At 46.0% G+C, this 19,124-nt stretch overlaps 1 protein-coding gene across 1 annotated transcript in view; it reads left to right on the top strand.

Moving 5' to 3' along the window:
- CSMD2 (CUB and Sushi multiple domains 2) overlaps positions 1 to 19,124 on the top strand; it is a 579,057-nt gene that overhangs the window by 380,352 nt on the left and 179,581 nt on the right. Inside the window, exons 20-24 of the mRNA XM_054012126.1 lie at positions 2,800 to 3,015; positions 6,271 to 6,459; positions 12,225 to 12,394; positions 16,709 to 16,865; positions 17,599 to 17,790. Coding sequence (XP_053868101.1) covers positions 2,800 to 3,015; positions 6,271 to 6,459; positions 12,225 to 12,394; positions 16,709 to 16,865; positions 17,599 to 17,790 — 924 coding nt within the window. The remainder of the gene's footprint in view (positions 1 to 2,799; positions 3,016 to 6,270; positions 6,460 to 12,224; positions 12,395 to 16,708; positions 16,866 to 17,598; positions 17,791 to 19,124) is intronic.

Genomic DNA, 19,124 nt, shown 5'->3' with positions numbered 1-19,124 from the left:
TAAACTAGCAGTGAAATACTCTGCAGCACAAATACCAATTTCATGAGTCATCTGCTCCCAGATCTTTCTGAATTTTTGCTCTGCTTATTGCATGTGAGCAATACACTCGTTTTCTAAAGGAAGCAGCTGTGTTGTTGTAATGGCTTTTTTTACATGCCCAAAGGCACTAATTTACATTACGGCCTAATGGGCTGTAAAATTTCAGTTTAAAAAGAGTTTAATTTTTAAGATACTTAAGTCTGAAAAAAGATTTTTTTTGTTTTTAATCTGATAACTTCTGAGTGACCAAAATGATTTCTTTTCCCCCTGATTTGGTAAAAAGAAATTTGCTTTCAGGCTGACACATTTTGTGCTGCAGTCAATTTCAGACCAGAGCAAAGGTGTCGTCAGAATTGCAAATTTCTTTTAAATGAGTCTGTAGTCAGCCCTATGGCTTTAGTTATAGAGCTGTTAACAGGCTCCACTATTCGAGGCTATGGCCTTGTCTACACTGGCACGTTACAGCGCTGCAACTTTTCTCGCTCGGGGGTGTGAAAAAACACCCCCCTGAGCACTGCAAGTTGCAACGCTGTAAAATGGCAGAGTTTACAGTGCACCAGCGCTGGGAGCTACTCCCCTCGTGTGCTCTAGATGGACCTTGGGTCTGACCCAGTGTGGCTGCTCTTATGTTCTTAGTATCCAGAGCAATAGTACTGAATGCCAACAGAAAATTTGGAAGGGATGTTAAATCTCACGCTTTAGGACTTTACCCAATCTTGAATTGTTAGAAATTCCGACGAGACTTCACGCGGGAACCAGATTATCCTGCATCTGCTACTGTGTCAGGGCCGGCTCCAGGCACCAGCATTCCAAGCAGGGGCTCGGGGCGGCAGTCTGCAAGGGGCGGCACTCCGTGTGTTTTTGCCGCCCCGAGTAGCGCGCCGAATTGCCGCCGTGGACGGCGGGGGCAGTCTGTGTGCCGTTAGGGCGGCACGCGTGTTTCCGTGGCGGTGGCAATTCAGCGGCAGCTTCTATGTTCAGCTGCCCGCGGTGGCAATTCGGTGGCTTCTGTCTTCCGGCTGAAGACAGAAGCTGCCGCCGAATTGCCGCTGCTGTGGAAACGCGCGGCAATTCGGCGCGCTGCTTGGGGCGGCAAAAACAGTAGAGCCGGCCCTGTACTGTGTGGAGTTCTTGCACCTTCCTTTGACACATCTGGTGCTGGCCACTGTCAGAGACAGAACTACATGGACATCAGATGTGATCCAGTCTGACAATTCATCCATTGTCAATTAGGGTTTTTTAATGAAATACCTTTGTTGTGCCACATGGCGCTACTTGTGTCACTAAAGGGGATTACAGTTCAACTGTAACTGATTAGAATCCAGGTTGGGATACTCTTGTTCTGAGTAGTGATTTAATCCACCGGGAGCCCCACTGATTTCAGTGTATGCGTCGTGTAAAGTAAAAGTCAACATGAGATTGGATATCAGTCTGGTCCTTAATGTTTGGAAAGTGCATTGAGGTCTTTGGACGAAAGAAGCTGTATCAGCGCAAAAGGGGTTTATTTGTTGCTTGATGTTTCTTCAGCCCTGGGGTAGGCAACCTATGGCACCCATGTCAAAGGCAGTACGGGAGCTGATTTTCAGTGGAACTCACACTGCCCGAGTCCTGGCCACCGGTCTGGGGAACTCTGCATTTTAATTTAATTTTAAATGAAGCTTCTTAAACTTTTTTAAAACCTTATTTACTTTACATACAACAATAGTTTAGTTATGTATTATAGGCTTATAGAAAGAGACCTTCTAAAAACGTTAAAATGTATGACTGGCCCGCGGAACCTTAAATTTATAAAATAAATAAATGAAGACTCGGCACACCACTTCTGAAAGGTCGCCAACCCCTGCTTTAGCATGTTAACTTCATTGGACGGTTTATGTGACATGGGAGGTAGGAGCCCGCCTTTCCTGTCTCCACAAAAGCTGCTGCTGCCGCCATTTTTGCAGCAGGGTTTTTTCCGTAAACGAAGGGTTTCTAATTGTATTTGATTTCCAGCGTGGAAATCACCCAGCTGGAGGCCTCTGTGGAAATTAGAAATAGTAGCTGGTTTTGCGAGTGTGTAGGTGTGAGGGAGATGTTAAAAAATCCATTGCTGCCTCTAAATACTTAACAAATGTGGCCAGGTCAAAGCCTTCCAGCTTCATTGTTCAAACTATGGAAACCTAGGTTTGGGGGGGGAGGAGGGGAGAGCTTTTCTTTCTTCAGCTGGCTTTAGTCGTTGTTGTTGATTCAATTTTAATTTCTCTTTTGGCCGTACGCTGTCAGGAGGAGAGTGCAGAATCTTTCTTGCTCATAGGACTTGCCATACCAGATAAGGCCAGGGTCTATCTAATTCAGTATCCTTTCACTCACAGGCACTAATACCAGCTACTTCAGAGGAAGGTGCAGGAAACCCTGCAGATTTGGCATAACCTGCCTCCAGGGAAAGCATCTTCCTGACCCCCATTAGTTTTTCCGTCTTGCTCTGCAGCATGGGGCATGGGATCACCTGCTGTGATCATCTCGGTATATCTCACCGCATCAGTTCACTGCAGTTGCAGGAGCCTTAGGCATTGGTGGCACCTGAGTCTCTCCTGTTCTTCGCCTGTTTCTCTCCTCTCTAAAGTAAATGCTCCCAATCTTTTCAGTCTCCTTTTTCTTTTTTTGGGGAGGCGGGTGTTGAACTGCTATTTTGAGGAGCAGGAAGGTTAACAGGCTGCACTGGGCATTTGGGCACTGTAGAAACGCCTGTTGAACTGGGCTCCTCCCTTCTCTTCCCCGCAGGTGTGTTCTTCACCTTTCACACCTTTCATCTGGAGAGTGGCCATGACTACCTGCTCATCACCGAAAATGGCAGCTTCACCCAGCCGCTGAAACAGCTTACCGGGTCCCGCCTGCCTCCCCCCATCAGCGCCGGGCTCTTTGGGAACTTCTCCGCTCAGATCCGCTTCGTCTCGGACTTCTCCATGTCCTATGAGGGATTCAACATCACCTTCTTGGGTAAGAGCAAAGACTGATTCTTGTCACAAATTGAGTTTGCTGGCAGGAAGTGCCTTGGAGATCAATCCTCTGCCTAGCCACATTCACGCCACTGATGCACCTGAGCCCTGAACTGAAGTGCTTCGAGGACTTCTACAGGGTCCCTCTCCGCATGATCGTTCAGTCCTGGCTGCTGTACAATTTGCAATCAGGATGACCTGAGCCAAGATCGAACTGATGACCAAATATAAAAGGCCCATTCCCCTGAGCCATCTGATGATGATGATGATGATTAATTTTATTTGTATTACCATAGCTCCTAGGATCCCTAGACAGGGACCAGTATCCATCCATCCATTCTTCATTTTAAATCAGAAATTTTAAGGGATATTTCCCTTTTTTTATTTTATTCCGTGTCTTCTGATCCATGCAAGAACAATATTAATAAAAATGTACCTGTGTAATTATATTTCTTCATTCTTGCATGGCATCAGCCAGTGGACTAAATCTGCTGAAATTAAATCCCTCTGCACTGGTATTTATCATCCCCTCCCAACTGGCTTTTTGTTTTCTCCTCTGTTCCTGGGAACCCAGTTTCCTCTCTTTGCCAGCCCTCCTTGCTCCAAATACCCCCATTCCCGGAATACTAAATCAGAATCACTGCTAGGGCACAGCAGGTCCATTCTCAGCCCAGGAAGCGGTGGCAGATGGGATGCCTTAGAAAGAGACTCTAAGCAATCCGGACTCTTTGGAGAAAGGAGCCTAGCTGGTCACTCCTGTCCCCTGGCTGGTCTCCTTGTACATTGGTCCTGTGCCCTGCTCATATGCCAAGGGCACTTCATCAAGCCAGCTGCAGCTGGTTCTGGTTGATCTTAGAGAGAATACATGTCTTGCAAAGCCTCAGCCTTTAGATTAGCCTGATGGCATTGCTGGGAAGCTGGAACGGTACATTTCTTTGCTCAAGACGTTGTAATAAAAGAGTCGCTGATAGAAGCGGGCACCCTGGAGCCTAGGAGGGCATTAAGGGATGTAGAGCTCTGAAACGGCTTGGGCCTGATGCTGGCCCCCTCAACTTCTATTCATCTCAGTGGAGCTGGCGGGCGCTAAGCGCTTTGCTTTATTCATTATTTGTATCACAGTAGCATCTATGGGCTCCAACCGAGTCTGGGGTCTCATTGTGCTAGGCTGTGTATAAACCAGTAAGAGACAGCCCCTACCCCAAAGAGCTTACAATCCATACAAGAGGGACAAAAGACCGAAAGTGAAACTGAGGCACAGAGAGGGGAAGTGTCTGGCGTTAGGTCACCCAATAGATCAGTGACAGAGCCAAGAACAGAACCAAGCTCTCATGATACCAAGTTCAGTCCCCTACCCACCAGACCATGCCACCTTCCTCGCAGGGTCAGGTCCCATGTAATTGTACAGTAGACTGGTTTCCCTAAGACCAAATTTCACATATACAAACATCTGCTCTGCCCGCAAAATATACCTGGTGCAGCTAGATAAAGACCTTAGCAGATGCATATTTGCATATGCAGAACAGGTGATTGCACATGCAAATGGTCACTTGACTTGTGTAAGCTCCCTTTACAGTTTGGAGGTGGGTGATTTGCACTTGCCCATCTGAACACGTGGCCGTGATTTCTGGTGTGTTTGCCCAGGTGCGCATTTTGATGGCACTGCATTTTGAAAATACAGTTGCTGCTGTCTGGCTCCTCAGAAGCCTCATGCATTACGGTAGACTCTGTACAGAACAAAATCACTGTTCTATATCTTATCTGTACCTCCTCGGCTTTGAGGGCAACAGCTGCAAAATACCGCCTGACGGGGCGAAAAGTGACAAAAATTGTGGGGATAATGCCTGATGCTGTGCTTGCAGTTATTTCTCTAGGCATAGGTAGCTAGTGTACCTTCGTGCACTGCTATGGATGGGGTAGAAAACTAAACATTGATTTTAAATACTTGTATTAGGGCTTCTGAAACCAGGAGTTCAAGTCTGTTCCGCCTAAACCCCCGCAGCAAACAGAGCTAGTCAAAAAAGTTTTCATTCACATTTTGATGAAACATGGCTTTTGACCAAACAGAAATTTGCACAAGAATGTGTCCCTCTCTATCAATATTTTTCAGGAGTTTTGTCAACATTGGTTTTTTTTCTGTTTGTCAGCTAAAAATGGGAATCCACTATATATATTTTTTTAATTTTTGGTTGTCATAAACTAAATAACTTTTGTTTTGGGGGTTTTCTTTTTTAACGAAAACCTGAACAATTCGTTGAAAAATGTTTGTCTTCAGAATGTTTTGTGGCAAATGAAATATATTTTCCAACCTGCTTTAACAGCAAATGCCTTTCTGGTTAGCAGCTTAGCCATTCTTCCATGGTCCCTTAGCAGGATGTTTTGTCTCATTCACTCTGTGGATTAGCAATTCAGAAGCAGCAGAAGTCCCAGTTGCATGAATCCAGCCTCATTCCACTAAAGCAAATAAAGTGAATATCAAGCAACTTACTGTATGTGTGTCTTTCTGGATGACACTTTTAAAAGCTAGCTCTAAATGGAGCAGACAGGAAGTCAAAAATCTCTATGGCATTTTACAGAAGTGGCATTTTTGCCCCTGGTTTCCTTTGCTCAAGTTCCTCACATCCTGTTTTGCAATGTGCAGCATGTCAGTTGGCTTCTGGATTCCACCCCAGAGGTGGGTGCATTTCAGTGGTTTCTGCAGTCTGTTGGGCACTTTACGCCATCATTTCAGGATGAAAGGTGTGACAGTAATGTAGGGTAGGTGCTGTCTCCAGGCTGACTGAATAGAGCAAGTGTGAGAGAGAGCAACGCAGATTTGAATACAACAAGGGTGCCAAGGGGGGCTCTTGGGAAGAAGAGAAGATGGGAAAGAATTATTGGATTTGACTTCCCATGTCATTGACACCCGTGCAATGGGAGAAGAAAATGTCTCCATTCTGACTTGGTACCATTGGTGGTGTTGTGCACTCACATGAATCTGGTGTCAATGATGGAGAATGAGGCCCAGTGTCGGGTTAAATCTAGAGCGCTGTTGACTGCTCCCCTAGGATGAAACCCCTGTTTTGAGGGTTTAAGTGGAACTTGCGTCTTGCGCTGGCCTGGTGCCGGCCCCTTTGCCTTGGCATGAATTACACCCAGGCTGCAATCATAACACCGAGCACTGTTGTCACCAGTGCATCATTTCTGTAGCTCCTTGTGGGCGGGTGAGGGGAGCCCGATGAGTCACCCCCTAACGCAACGTCCTCGTACCCCTCCTTAGAGTACGACCTGGAGCCCTGCGACGAGCCCGAGGTCCCGGCCTACAGCATTCGTAAGGGCCTGCAGTTCGGCGTGGGGGACGTGCTGACCTTCTCCTGCTTCCCCGGGTACCGGCTGGAGGGTGTGTCGCGCATCACCTGCCTGGGGGGTAGACGGCGTGTGTGGAGTTCGCCTCTGCCAAGGTGTGTTGGTAGGTGGTCATGTGCTTTCATTTTGCTTGGTCGACTTATTCTATCGTAATGTGAAACGGGCAGGGGCGTGCGCCGGTGGCGTGCGGCATCCCTGCCCTCCCCCCAGGGCCATGTCTTTGTGCTCACCGCGTGGGCGGGGAGGGAGAGGGAATGAGCAGCAGCTCTGGAGACAGTCCACGGAGCAGCAAGTAAATCATAGGGTATCGGGGGGAGGGTTGGGGGGGGCTGCATCCCTGATGAAAAGTCTCGTGAAGATGGCTAGAAAACGATACCCTTTCCACCGAGTCCCAGAGAACACGGAAACGTGGGGCGCAGGGGACTTAGGAGGAGACGCCCACAAGCGAGTGGATCAGGAGTTCATACAGAGATTGTCTCCTGGAAAACACTGCCCTTCCTATGCCCCCGCCCTGCCCTCCCATTGCCCCGCCCCCAACCTCCTCCCATGGCCCAGTCCCCACCTCATCCTCCCATTGGCCCCTGCCCTCCCCTCCCTTTGCCCAGCACCCCCCACCTCTTCTTTCCATTGGCCCCTCTTCACCACCCAGTGACCAGCTTCCACCTCCTCCTCCTCCCATTGGTCCCTGCCCTCCCTTCCCACTGGCCATTGCATATCATCTCTGGGGCACCGACAGCAATTTTTTACATAGAGGAGTGATCCTAGGGCAGTATTTCATGTCATTTTTTAGTTTCTTGTAACGCAATCTGACAGTTAGAAATAAACAGACAACACCGGGTTATCAGCCATCTCCCTGCAGACCATGAGCAAGTCCTCCGCCGACCGCCAGTGGGCTAGAGCATGCAGTTTGAGAGCCCTCTGCTTTAGGGATAATCCCTGATCCATTTATCCCGCCGCTTCCAGTCTGGCAAATCCTGCCATTTTGAGTCTGTCTATAAATGTGAGGAACCTGTTGCGGCCGAGGCAGAGACGGCATCCCACAGAGAGCAAGGCTGTCTCTGCAGTCTGCAGCGCGTTGCCTGTGAGTCCTGTCATGCTGAATCCATTTCCTAGCACTGCTTAATGTCCCAGTCACAAAGTCACATCATCCTGCCATGACAAGCACCCATTCCGGGGCACGCATAGTAATCAGGTTGCAGGGAAAGCTAATCAGGAAAATAGAAATCAAAAGGAGTCATAACACCGCTTTAAATTTGATCCACAGACATCAGCGCTAAGCAAACATAATGGCTTCTACTTATCCAGTTTACTCCTGGTTTTAAATTAACATGTTGGTTTTATAATAATGGATCAAATGTACTGTCTGATGGTTTGCAGGGAACTCTGGTGTTTGGGTGACTAGTTCCAGGATGCTGGTAATCAGATTCTCAACTGTGTGTGTGTTAGCCTTGTGTAAAAGAATACAGTCAGGAATTTTATGCCTGATTTTCCATCACCTGCTACTACTTTACGTGTTTGCAGAGGGCATGCAACGGCCTTTACCTGTAAAGAAATCAGTGCTGAAATACTTTTTGTGAGGGAGACTAGGGTCAGCAGTTACAACTGAGCAAATATCCGCAGACATTCCCCGTGGATATTTGCTTGAATGATATAACACGGTTCCTTTGGCTATGCTAGCACCACCTCTTTAAAAGAGGAGTAAGTGCCATGGAGAACCAGCCCTCTGCCCTGTGATCAAGTGCTCCCCAGGCTACGGTTAAGGGAAATAGGATGGACAGATAGGAGCCCAGCGGACCTGACCAACCCTCTCGCTGAAAACTGGGGCTGCCCAAGAGGAGTCACAGTCCTATGGCAAATGCGTAAGACCTAGTAGTTCTTTGGCTCTCTGAGCTCTTACAGAATCACGGGACTGGAAGGGACCTCGAGAGGTCATCTAGTCCAGTCCCCTGCACTCATGGCAGGACTAAGTATTATCTAGACCATCCCTGACAGGTGTTTGTCCAACCTACTCTTGAAAATCTCCAATGATGGAGATTCCACCACCTCCCTTGGCAATTTATTCCAGTGCTTAACCACTCCGACAGTTGAGAAGTTTTCCCTAATGTCCAACCTAAACTGCCCGGGAGGCAATTTAAGCCCATTGCTTCTTGTCCTCAGAGGTTAAGAAGAAGAATTTCTCCCTCCCCCTTGTAACAACCTTGTATGTACATGAAAATTGTTATCATGTCCCCTCTCAGTCTTCTTATCCCTAGTTAGTGTTAATAGCACCCTCTAATTTAATAGGAGGTGAGGGAAGTAATAGGACACTGCTCTAGTCACGTGTCCATGTAGACTTCATCCTGAGTTACTCAGCGGGCTCTGTGGTTTCTGTAAATGTCTCTGGATGCCCTTGGGGCCTTCACTGCTCAGGGAAGATCATGAGAGCCTTTTCCCTTTACAGGGGAAGGGTTTGGTACCAGCTTTCACACATTGCCTTGAACAAATGCTTCCTTATTCAGCCTGTATTTGGTCCTCTCTTCTGCACGGACACCAGCTTTACGTCAATCTATTCTCAGTGTTATCTACCTGCTCTTACGCTGCTGGCTCCCTTAGGAGCCTGCCTGTGCCTTACTTTGGAGAGACAAGCTGCAAATGGATCACCATGAGTGATGCAAAAGAGGCCTGGCGGTTCTTAGACACAAGTAAAGCAAAGCGAGTGGCTACTTAGAGCAACACTCTTTTGTAGGCCCCATTTCCCTTGGTGGCTCTGCCCTATCTCGCTCTCTGGTAGTAGGTTTGGAGAGGAGGAAAAATCAAGCCCTTGCCAAAACTTCATCTCACTGCCCCTCAGTAGCAGGGTCAAAGAGGAAAGGCAGTGCCTTGCTTGACTTACCGCCCTCACTGGGATCTTGGGACCTCACTAACCAAAAGGCCAGCCAAGTAACAGAGTAGCTTCAGTGGTCAGAAGAGGTGGGGAGCACAGAAGCTGGTTCCCTTGCGAAGGTACAGACTTAACACGCAGGGTAAAGCTACCTAGCAGGTGTGCAGGCATCTGAATCAATATTTGCCTGATCAATTTCGTCTGAGAGTCTCGGGTGAATTCCTTGTGACATACCTGAAGATATGATGGCAGGGGGAGGTGCTTTGTTCTAGGGTGAACGCCAGCCTGGATGATTGTTAATGCTTTGAAATGTATTCAAAGGTGCAAGCAGGGAGGGAACATAGCTGCTTAATGGTATCTGATGCACAGAATCTTGAAACCATCACATCTCCAGGCCCTTAAATTGCTTTGTACAATAGATTGCATGTGTCAATGAAAGGTTCTTTTTAATTCTGGGGGGAGAAAAGTAACTTTGAAAGCCATGTGCATTAGATTATAACAAAAGCCAATGTGATTTCACTGCAGCCTGCTAAGGCCAATTCTTTGCCCTGATTAGTCTTCACAGCAGCCTACTTGATGCAATGCTGAAACAGCTACTAGTGTGGCAAAGAGTAGGTAGGAATCAAGGAACTAATAATAATGTTCTGGGTATTATGTAGTGATAGGATCTCTAAGAAAAGGGCTGTGGTTTATGGTGAGAGTGCAGGACTACATCTGGGTGGGGAATGGTTTTCTCAGATTGTGAGAAGGTTTGAGATTTAAAATTTTTTTCCTGTCCTGAATTGGACTGAAAAGTCAAAATCTCAAAGATTTTCACCCACCGACAGACTGATATTCCTTTTTTGTAATTTGGGTCAGTCAAAATGTGTCATTTCAGCAGTTTCAAAATGTTTGCTTTTGCTTTTCACCTTTTAAAAATTATTTTTTACTTTTCTCCTAGTAAAAGTTAACAAAACAATTTAAACAAAAAGTTATTTCAAGCCCCAAAATGATTTTTTTTTTTGTTTAGAAAAAGTCAACCAGGATGTTTTGACAATTTCAAAACTCTGTTCAAATTTTCGAATTGGGAGGCTCATCAGAACTGACCCTTTCCCGCAAACAGATTCAGTTTTCATAAATCAGCATTTTGCAAGGAAGATTCCAGACTTGCTCTGCACAGGACTAGGAATTAGGACTCCCAGGTTCTATATCTACCTCCTCCACGGGCTCACTATTAGACAAGCCACTTACAGCTTGATTTTCAGAGGCGCTGAGTGCTCACAGCTTCCTTTGGGAGTCCGTAGAAGCAGTGATTGCTCAGGACCCCAGAAAATCAGGCTTATTAATTCCTCTGTGCCACATTTTCTCAAGTGCTGTTGTTGTTGTGTTATTTTCCAGTAACACGCAGGACCCCCAACCAATATCAAGGCCTTGTTGTGCCGTGTGCTGTATAGACCCATAATACGAGACAAACCTTGCCTAGAAAGGCTTCCAATCTAAATAGACAAGACAGACAAAAGAAGTATTATTATCCCCACTTTATAGATAGGGAGCTGAGACGCAGAGAAATTAAGAGATTTGCCCAGGGTCACACTGGGAGTTAAATCCACTTCTTCTGAGTCCCAATCCAATGCTGTCACCCCGAGGCCATCCTTCCTCTGGAAAGTAGCTTGCTTTGAAAATGTGAGCCATTCAGACACTGTGGAATCCAAACTTTGGCTTGAACTGAAATGCTACAGGGTTCATGTTTGTCTTAGGAGACAGTGTAGACAAAGGACCCAAGTAGGTGGAGTAGGGGAGAAAACCCAGTGGAAACGTGGAGTGTGACAAAAGGAGTAAAGAGAAATTCTAATGACAAAATAAATATAGTCTATATCCTGTCTATTGGTCTGCCTGTCAGGGTCAGCTGAGCATTTCTGCAATTCTCTCCCTAATAGGGGGCTGGCTTTTGTTCACCTACAGAAAATGGGGTGGGGTTCAAGTGACTCGCCTTTGAAAAATCTCTGGGCTTAAATTTTGGGAGGAAACAAAGGTGAGTGAACTTGGACTAGTTTGGGAACCAAAAAATGAATATGAGGGAGTGGGAAAACCTTCATATCTCCACAAGCTTCTCCCATTCCTTGCTGAAATTACTAGAGCTGGCAGCTGCAAGGTTGGGGAGAGAAGTGCTGGGTCAGTAAAGGATTAGGAAGCTTTGAAATAATGTCAGATAGTGAATCCCCGATCTGCTATTGTATCACTAGAGCTAAGGGCATAATTACCAATGAACAGTGTCTCGGATTTTGCCTGTTTTCTGTCTTCAACTTTATTTTCGGGAAGATTGTGAAGTTCACAGATTTGGTTATTATTTAAAATTATTTGTGAATTTCAACTCCGCATATTTTCCTGCACAACTAGCCTTTACCGTTGTAAGAGTTTGTTACCAGTATTCAACGGCTGACTTATGAAATATTGTCTGTGTTGGTTAGTTAAATAGAAGGGGTCTGGTTTTGTTTTTTGTGTGTTGGGTGACTTGTATAAGCAGACAGGCAAATGGTTGAATAGCACAATGTAACATGCACTTCAAAATGTTCTTTCGGACCCTGATTCAGGAAAGCATTTAAGCATGTGCTCAAGTCCTGTCGATTTCAGAGTTAGGCAGGTGCATAGGTGCTTTCCTGAATCAGGGCCTCAGTGAGTAATGGTACATCCAAGCTTAAACTGTTATTTTTTTTTCTTTTTGCAAATAGCTGCGCTAGTAAAGCTCAGCTCTTTGAATGTTCATAGACCAGACACGGTCGTATTAGGATTAATTTTTTAATCTGAATATTCGCAGAATTTTCTAAACCCTATTCGCTCAGCCCTGCTCATTGCGGAAATGCCAGTTGCACTTGAAGAGAGAGTACAAGGCAATGTGGATTTGGGGTGTGTGTAAGGGACCAAGTGCCCTATACACAAACATGCAGGGATTCAGATACTATTGTATGCGTGTACCATATTGCAAGTATTTCCATATGGTTATTAAAATGTTTCTTTGTGTCTTCCCACAGCTGAATGTGGCTCATCTGTAACTGGAACTCAAGGGGTTCTGTTGTCCCCCAACTATCCAATAAACTACAATAACAACCATGAATGCATCTACTCCATCCAGACCCAGCCAGGAAAGGGAATCCAGCTGAAAGCCAGGACTTTTGAACTGGAGTCAGGGGATGTTCTCAAGGTAATGCCTCTCTCTCCTCTGTTGGAAAGTAACACTCTGGAGAATGTATGGAGACACTTGTAAAAGACAAATATCATTCTGAATGTTTCCTTCTGGGTTAGCCAATTACCCGTTGACTGAAACACACCCCTTCGAAAAGCAACTGTGCAGCTTCATCAAGCAAAATCCACAGTTATCTTGAAGTTTATTAATGATTGCTATCATTTGTGTTGTGGTAGCACCCAGAAGCCCTGCTCATGGACCAGAGCTCATTGTGCTAGGGGCTGTACAGACACAGAACAAAGGGACAGTTCCTGCCCACAGTCGAAGTAGTGTCAGCAGCATCTCTGGGAAGCGATACAGCCTTGAGTCTTTGGGATAAAATGTGAGATCTGTAAAGAGAGATGAGGCAGATATTTAGAGTGGTGCACATCTGGACATAGAAAAAGTTTTGCATTATTTGTGTCCACAACGCTTGTAGGGCAGGTTTAGCAACCTCTGGCCATCCCGAGACCCAGCAAAGCATTACTGAATTTGCATCAGCATCAGGGACGGGTAAAGTCATTTGGATAAAACAAGGAACTTACCTGTAATTTTTGGCTAAATATGGACATTCCAAAGTAGTGCTAAGAGATGAACCAAGTGGTATTTGCAGTGTGGATTAAACAAGTGAATGGCTGGTTAGTAGTGGGAAAACTTAAAGGAAATGTTTTTCTCTCAGTCTCGTATTCAACTTGGGTACCCGGCCTTTTTTGGATGCTTTACCAACCCTTCCAAACTTCTTGAGTTTCAGACTTTGTTGATTAGACCCTTCATTGTCTATCCAACTCTCCTTTGCTGTATGTCTTCATGTGCATTCATTGCTGGTGAAAGCTACTGGGCTAATAGCCCTGGAAGCTGCACTGTGCGGCACGGGCATCAGCCATATGGCGTTCCACCAGGCTACTCTCTGCCCTGTCCTCTGCCATCCCCAGGAGAGTGGGAGAAGAAGCTTGGCCTTCATGTTCTTTCAGTCCTTGACCATTCGCCCGAGATTGCCAACAGGGCTGCCCATTGGAGTGTTGTTTGTAATGATATAGATACACATGTTGTCCCACCCCTTGGAAACTGGACTCAACTCTCCAAATGGGTCACTAGACAGCCAGCCAACCAGTAGTTATCATTTAGGGCCTGATCCAAAGCCCCTTGAAATCAGTGGAAAGACTCTCTTTAACTCTAGATCAAGAAATGCAACTGAACCTCAGCAATGTCTGTGGTTGGGGTACCTCGCTGGGGTTAGAGAGAGAGCTGCAAATGACTGTGTATTTGTGTGATGTCTGTGAAACAACATCCCACTGTCCATGGGCACTGTGCGGTTTGTGTTGCTACTATGCATTAGTTTGCAGTGCTCTGGTATCACAAGCCTCTGTAGAGCCAAACCTTCCCAGTTCTCACTATTATCTGGGAGACGCGCTGCTCATGGCTGTCTTTTGCACACAGAATAAATAAAAGCAACATTAACACACCACAAAATGTTCTCTGCTCCTTGCATGCGTTAGCTTAGTATTCATTGTTTCATGATGCTTCGCAGTCTGCTAATAAACATGTAAGTAAAGTATATAGTCTGTAAAAATAGTAATATCACTGCAACTTCAGCTAGCAAGTCCTTGCTGAGAGGTGGGGAAAGGTCTCAGTCTTTTATGTAAATGATGTAGTGTGCTCTTTAGATTGATAAAAGGTAATGGAAATATCCTGCACAGACCAGCTAAGAGGCTGTTTTTCCCCCCTAAAAAAACGGAAAATATTTTGTGTCTTATGGTAGATAGATAGAGATGCGGCTCTAATCTGGCAGCTTCCGACATCCCACAGAGCAGCAGACACTGCACAATGTGCAGAAATGTTTGGAAACATCCATTAATAGAGGGGAAAATGACTCCGTTTCAGAGATTTGCTGGAACGCCAGGGGGTCACTCCCTGAAGCCAAACTTCCATTCTTATCCACATAATTGTAAAGCAGCAAGTACGAACCTGGAGGATGCGCGAGATTCTTCGTATTATTTTTGTGTGTCTAAGTGTCAAGGCTGATTTGCCAAAAAAACAAATACAAAAAAAAAATATTTAAACGCAAAACGCCAGACCCGAGCTCTTCAGCAGTGCAGCGCCCACTATTATATTCATCTGCATTTACAAGTTTCAGGACTCATATAGAGGGAGACAAATCTAGGCCGTGTTATATTAACCACAAAGAACTGCCTTTTGTAGGGAGCATTATTACAAGTTCCATGCTACTGTGCTAAGCCATCTCGCAGGAAAACATCTGTCCTTATTTGAGTGTTGTATTTATTCGGTGCGAGGTGGGCTGAATCCCCCAACACGCTATCCACAGATTCTCTGAAAAGAGAGATTTCCTACTAGTGCAAAGCAGGATTAGGTTGTTGGCATGTTGGCCTAACCTAACGTGTACTGACATCAGCTCCCTACTGACTAGCACTCGTATGCTGGAGAGAGAAAGATTTTGGCAGAAAGATCGGGAGGTAATGTTAAACTCCACTGAAATACCCTGGACTGGGAGGAACGTTCCTGTCAGAGCAGGAAACATAAATGTTTCATTAATCTCTTCTGTCGTATTTATATGGCCCCCATTACCGTGGGATCTGAGCTCCTCATAACCTTGAATGTATTTATCCTCACAACACCTCATGAGTAGGGAAGTATTTCTCTCCTCATTTACGGGTCTGAAAATGAGGCACAGTGAGACTAAGGCCTCGTCTGCCCTAGAAAACTAGGTCGGTTTAACTACGTTGCTCAGGGATGTGAAAAATCCCCACCCGTGAGTGGTGTAGCTAAGTCTCCATGTAGACAGCCCTAGGTTGACAGAAGAATTCTTCCATCAGCCTAGCTACCGCCTCTTGAGGAGGTGGATTTCCTATACGGATGGGAGAATCCCTCTCATCTACATAGGTTGTGTCTACACTGTAGTGTTTGAAGTGTAGACAAGCCCTAAGTGACGTGTGCACGGTCACACAGGAAGCCTGTGTCAGGACAGGGAATTAAACCCAGGTCTCTCAAGTCCTAGGTTAGGGCCCTAATCCCAAACCAACCTTCCTCACTGCTGACCCAGGGACAGGTGTTACTCACAGACATCAGCAATGTGATCCATTGTTTCATCCCAGATTGTCTGTATCATGGCAAATGACAACTTGCAGCCGATGTGTGTGTATATTTTTACCCAACAAAAGGAGGTGCATTAGGTTAGCCACAAGGCTAGATTTTGTGTGTCTGTACTACCAGGGTGAAATGGATGGCTCACATTCAAGGTTATGAGGAGCTCAGATCCCACGGTAATGGGGGCCATATAAATATGACAGAAGAGATTAATGAAACATTTACGTTTCCTGCTCTGACCGGAACGTTCCTCCCAGTCCAGGGTATTTCAGTGGAGTTTAACATTACCTCCCGATTGGCAAACATGATAAGGAGACTTTCCCCTCTGGGTTGTTAATTAACATGGCCATTTGATGGCCTAAGTGAAAATATTTGGTGGTTTCAGCCCAGTTCCTGGTGACTCCAGTCACAAAAACCACCCTCAGAATTGACCACCGATGTGTCACTGTGACAGAGAGAACTCTTACGTGGTTGTGACACACAGGATGTGACCCAGCTGGCTCTAATCAGCCCCTCCATCCTCTCAGAGGCTGCTGCCAGTGGGAGGGGTTTGGGTCCCATGTAAATCCAGACCCAGCTCATTCCAAAGGGTGGCGGAAGCAAAGCAGCACCAGAGAAGGGTGTGCTACTGTAGGAACATCAGAGGGGTGACCTAAAAGCGAATGGGTGTAGATCAGTGGTTCTCAAACTTTTGTACTGGTGACCCCTTTCACATAGCAAGCCTCTGAGTGCGACCCCCCTAGTCAATTAAAAATACTTTTTCTATATATTTAACACCATTATAAATGCTGGAGGCAAAGCGGGGTTTGGGGTGGAGGCTGACAGCTCACGACCCCCCCCCCCCCGTGTAATAACCTCATGATCCCCTGAGGGTCCCGACCCCCAGTTTGAGAACCCCTGGTGTAGATGGTGATAAAATACATACTGAGGCATGCCTTCTTAAGAAGTGCTGCATTTCCCAACTTCCTCCCCTGACTCCATTCCTTCCCATTTCCGCGGTGGTCCCGTCATTCTGGCCCATCAATCAGTAGCCCGGTGACAGGCATCCTTGTGGATGTTCATTAGCGTGTTCAATGATTAAACGGGTGCCACCGTGATAACACCGGGTGGCTCTCTGTCCCCCTCTAGTGGCTAGACCGCTGAAGTACCAAATATACGGGTTTTTTTGTTTTTTTTTTTTAAATCTTCCAGGTCTATGACGGTAACAACAACTCTGCTCGCCTGCTGGGCTCCTTCAGCCGCACTGAGATGCTGGGCACCCGTATCAACAGCACCTCCAGCAGCATGTGGCTTGAATTTATCTCCAACAGCGAGAACACGAGTAAAGGCTTTGAGCTACAGTTTTCTAGTAAGTCACAGGCCTGCTTGCTCATGAGATGACAAACCCAGACTGTCATTGTTGCGCCGAGAGGCTCCAACTGAGACCAAGGTCCCACTGCGTGAGGCGCTGTACAAACCCATACTGAGAGACAATCCTTGCCCTAAAAAGCCAGTAGCCTAAATAGACATCACAGAGAAAGTATGGCAGAGAAGAAACATTCTTATCCTCATATTGCAGATGGAGAGTTGGGAGACAAAGAGATTAAGCCCTGGACGGTCTACACTTAAACATTTTAGTGGCATAGCTGTGTCAGTTAGAAGCGTGACAAAGTCATCCCTAGAGTAGATGGAATTATACTAGTAAAAAGTCCTTTGGCCAGTATAGCTTATTTCATTCATGGAGCTGGTATAAGCTGCATCTCCACAAGGAAGATGTATCAATACAGCTGTATGGGATAGTTATTCCAGCAAACCCTTTCTAGTGGAGACAAGGCCTGGGGAACTTGCCAGAGGTCCCACAGGAAGTCTGAAAAAGCTGGGCACTGAAATCCCTGGAGTCCCAGTCCAGTGTCTTAATCACAAGACCATGATTCATTGAACATTCCTTCTCTCCCACTAGCCGTGAGATCCACATTAGGAGAAGAAAATTCTCACACCTGATGACCCGGGAAAAGCAGTAACTGTTTTATTATCTTCCCACTTATTAGCGTACCTGACTGTTAAATATCTGATGAAAACAGCTTCCTCGTCTCTGGTTCCAGGTTTTGAGCTCATTAAGTGTGAGGACCCCGGCATCCCACAGTTTGGCTACAAGGTCCGTGACGAAGGGCACTTTGCGGGCAGCTCTGTGTCCTTTAACTGTGACCCTGGCTATATGTTACGAGGCAGCAGGGCGCTGGTCTGTTTGACAGGAGAACGCAGAGCTTGGGACCAACCACTGCCGGTGTGCGTAGGTACGACCGCTGTCATTTCTTAGCTAAGTGCTCTGTTTGCATCTCGCGTCCCAAATGCCCCTTTGGCCTGCATAACCAGTCCACTAGCCTGAGATGGAGTCATGCTGATCACATCCATCTACACTAACAGAGACAGCACTGTAGAGCCCTTTCCACATGTCTTTTTGTCAGACATCTTTATGTTCGCATTGTGACTATAGATTGAGAGGACCGGGCTGTGCATGCGCTCCACAAACAGCCCCCTGTTTAATGTGCCCCAGTCCTGCACCCCTTGCTGTCATCTTCAAGCTCTGGTCCCTTCAGCACAGCTCTGCTAATGTCCTCCATTCCTCATCTGCACCTCTCCTGTTGTTCTGGTCTTTGTCCTCTCTTAAATGTGCTAAAGCAGAGGGGTGATTTCCGATGATGGCAGACATCAGTAGAGATCTAAGTTTCAAAGTCCAAAATCACTTTAATTTGAGAGCTACACCGGATATAATCCCAGATTCTCAGCGGTTTTAAGTCTGTTGCATTAACTCTCCTTCTTTGCCTCCTCTCCACAACTCCCAAGTGGTCCATTCTCCTCCTTACCCCACAAGAGCAGTACATTCTTGCCCAGAAGAGTCTGAAATTAAAACCTTAGTATCCAAAATGAGTAAATGACCCCCATGGGCTAAATTTTCGAGGAGGATCCTTAAAATTCACTTGCAATGTTGATTTTATCGCTTCTTGTGATATTTTCAGTTGCATCCATTTGCTCATGGAGCATGGAGAGCTGTGTGCACAAACAGATCATTGTTGTTTAGATTGAAGTGCTCAAAATATATCACATGCTGTACAGACCACGTAGGAAGACAATGTCCCTATGCTGAAGAGCCTATTATATATATATAGACGGAGGAGGAGGATGTTGGAAAGGGATACAATAGACAAGTAGTGGTCAATGGACAATCAGTATGTGTCTGATTAGTTCCATGCGTGTACACACTCACCTCAACAGCCCTTTACGTAACCATTGTTAGTTCTTTATTTTAGATAGGCAGCCAGGCACTTATTTGCTGTAACCAATGTCCATGTACATGGACAAATCGTGGTCTTTGTGCTTGCAAATACAGTGCTTCCAATTAAGGAGGCCATCAAAATGTTAACTCTCAGAACCCTTCCGTATTGGCTTAACTCTTCTTTGATTCATGCTAAATTCTCATTGGTGGTAAAACTCCCATTTGGCTTCAGTAGGCACAAGGTTAGGCCAAAGCTAAGAGAATCCAAGTAAAGAAAATTGGTTGCTTGTCATCATCAGCATCATCTTCGTGAACTTTAACGTCCACATGGAGTATAGACCAGACTGTCCGCAA

Source organism: Malaclemys terrapin, chromosome 22, assembly GCF_027887155.1.
Source record: "Malaclemys terrapin pileata isolate rMalTer1 chromosome 22, rMalTer1.hap1, whole genome shotgun sequence".
Taxonomy (NCBI): domain Eukaryota; kingdom Metazoa; phylum Chordata; order Testudines; family Emydidae; genus Malaclemys; species Malaclemys terrapin.
The sequence above is the reverse complement of the archived record's forward strand: the minus strand, read 5'-3'. Positions and strand labels throughout refer to the sequence as shown.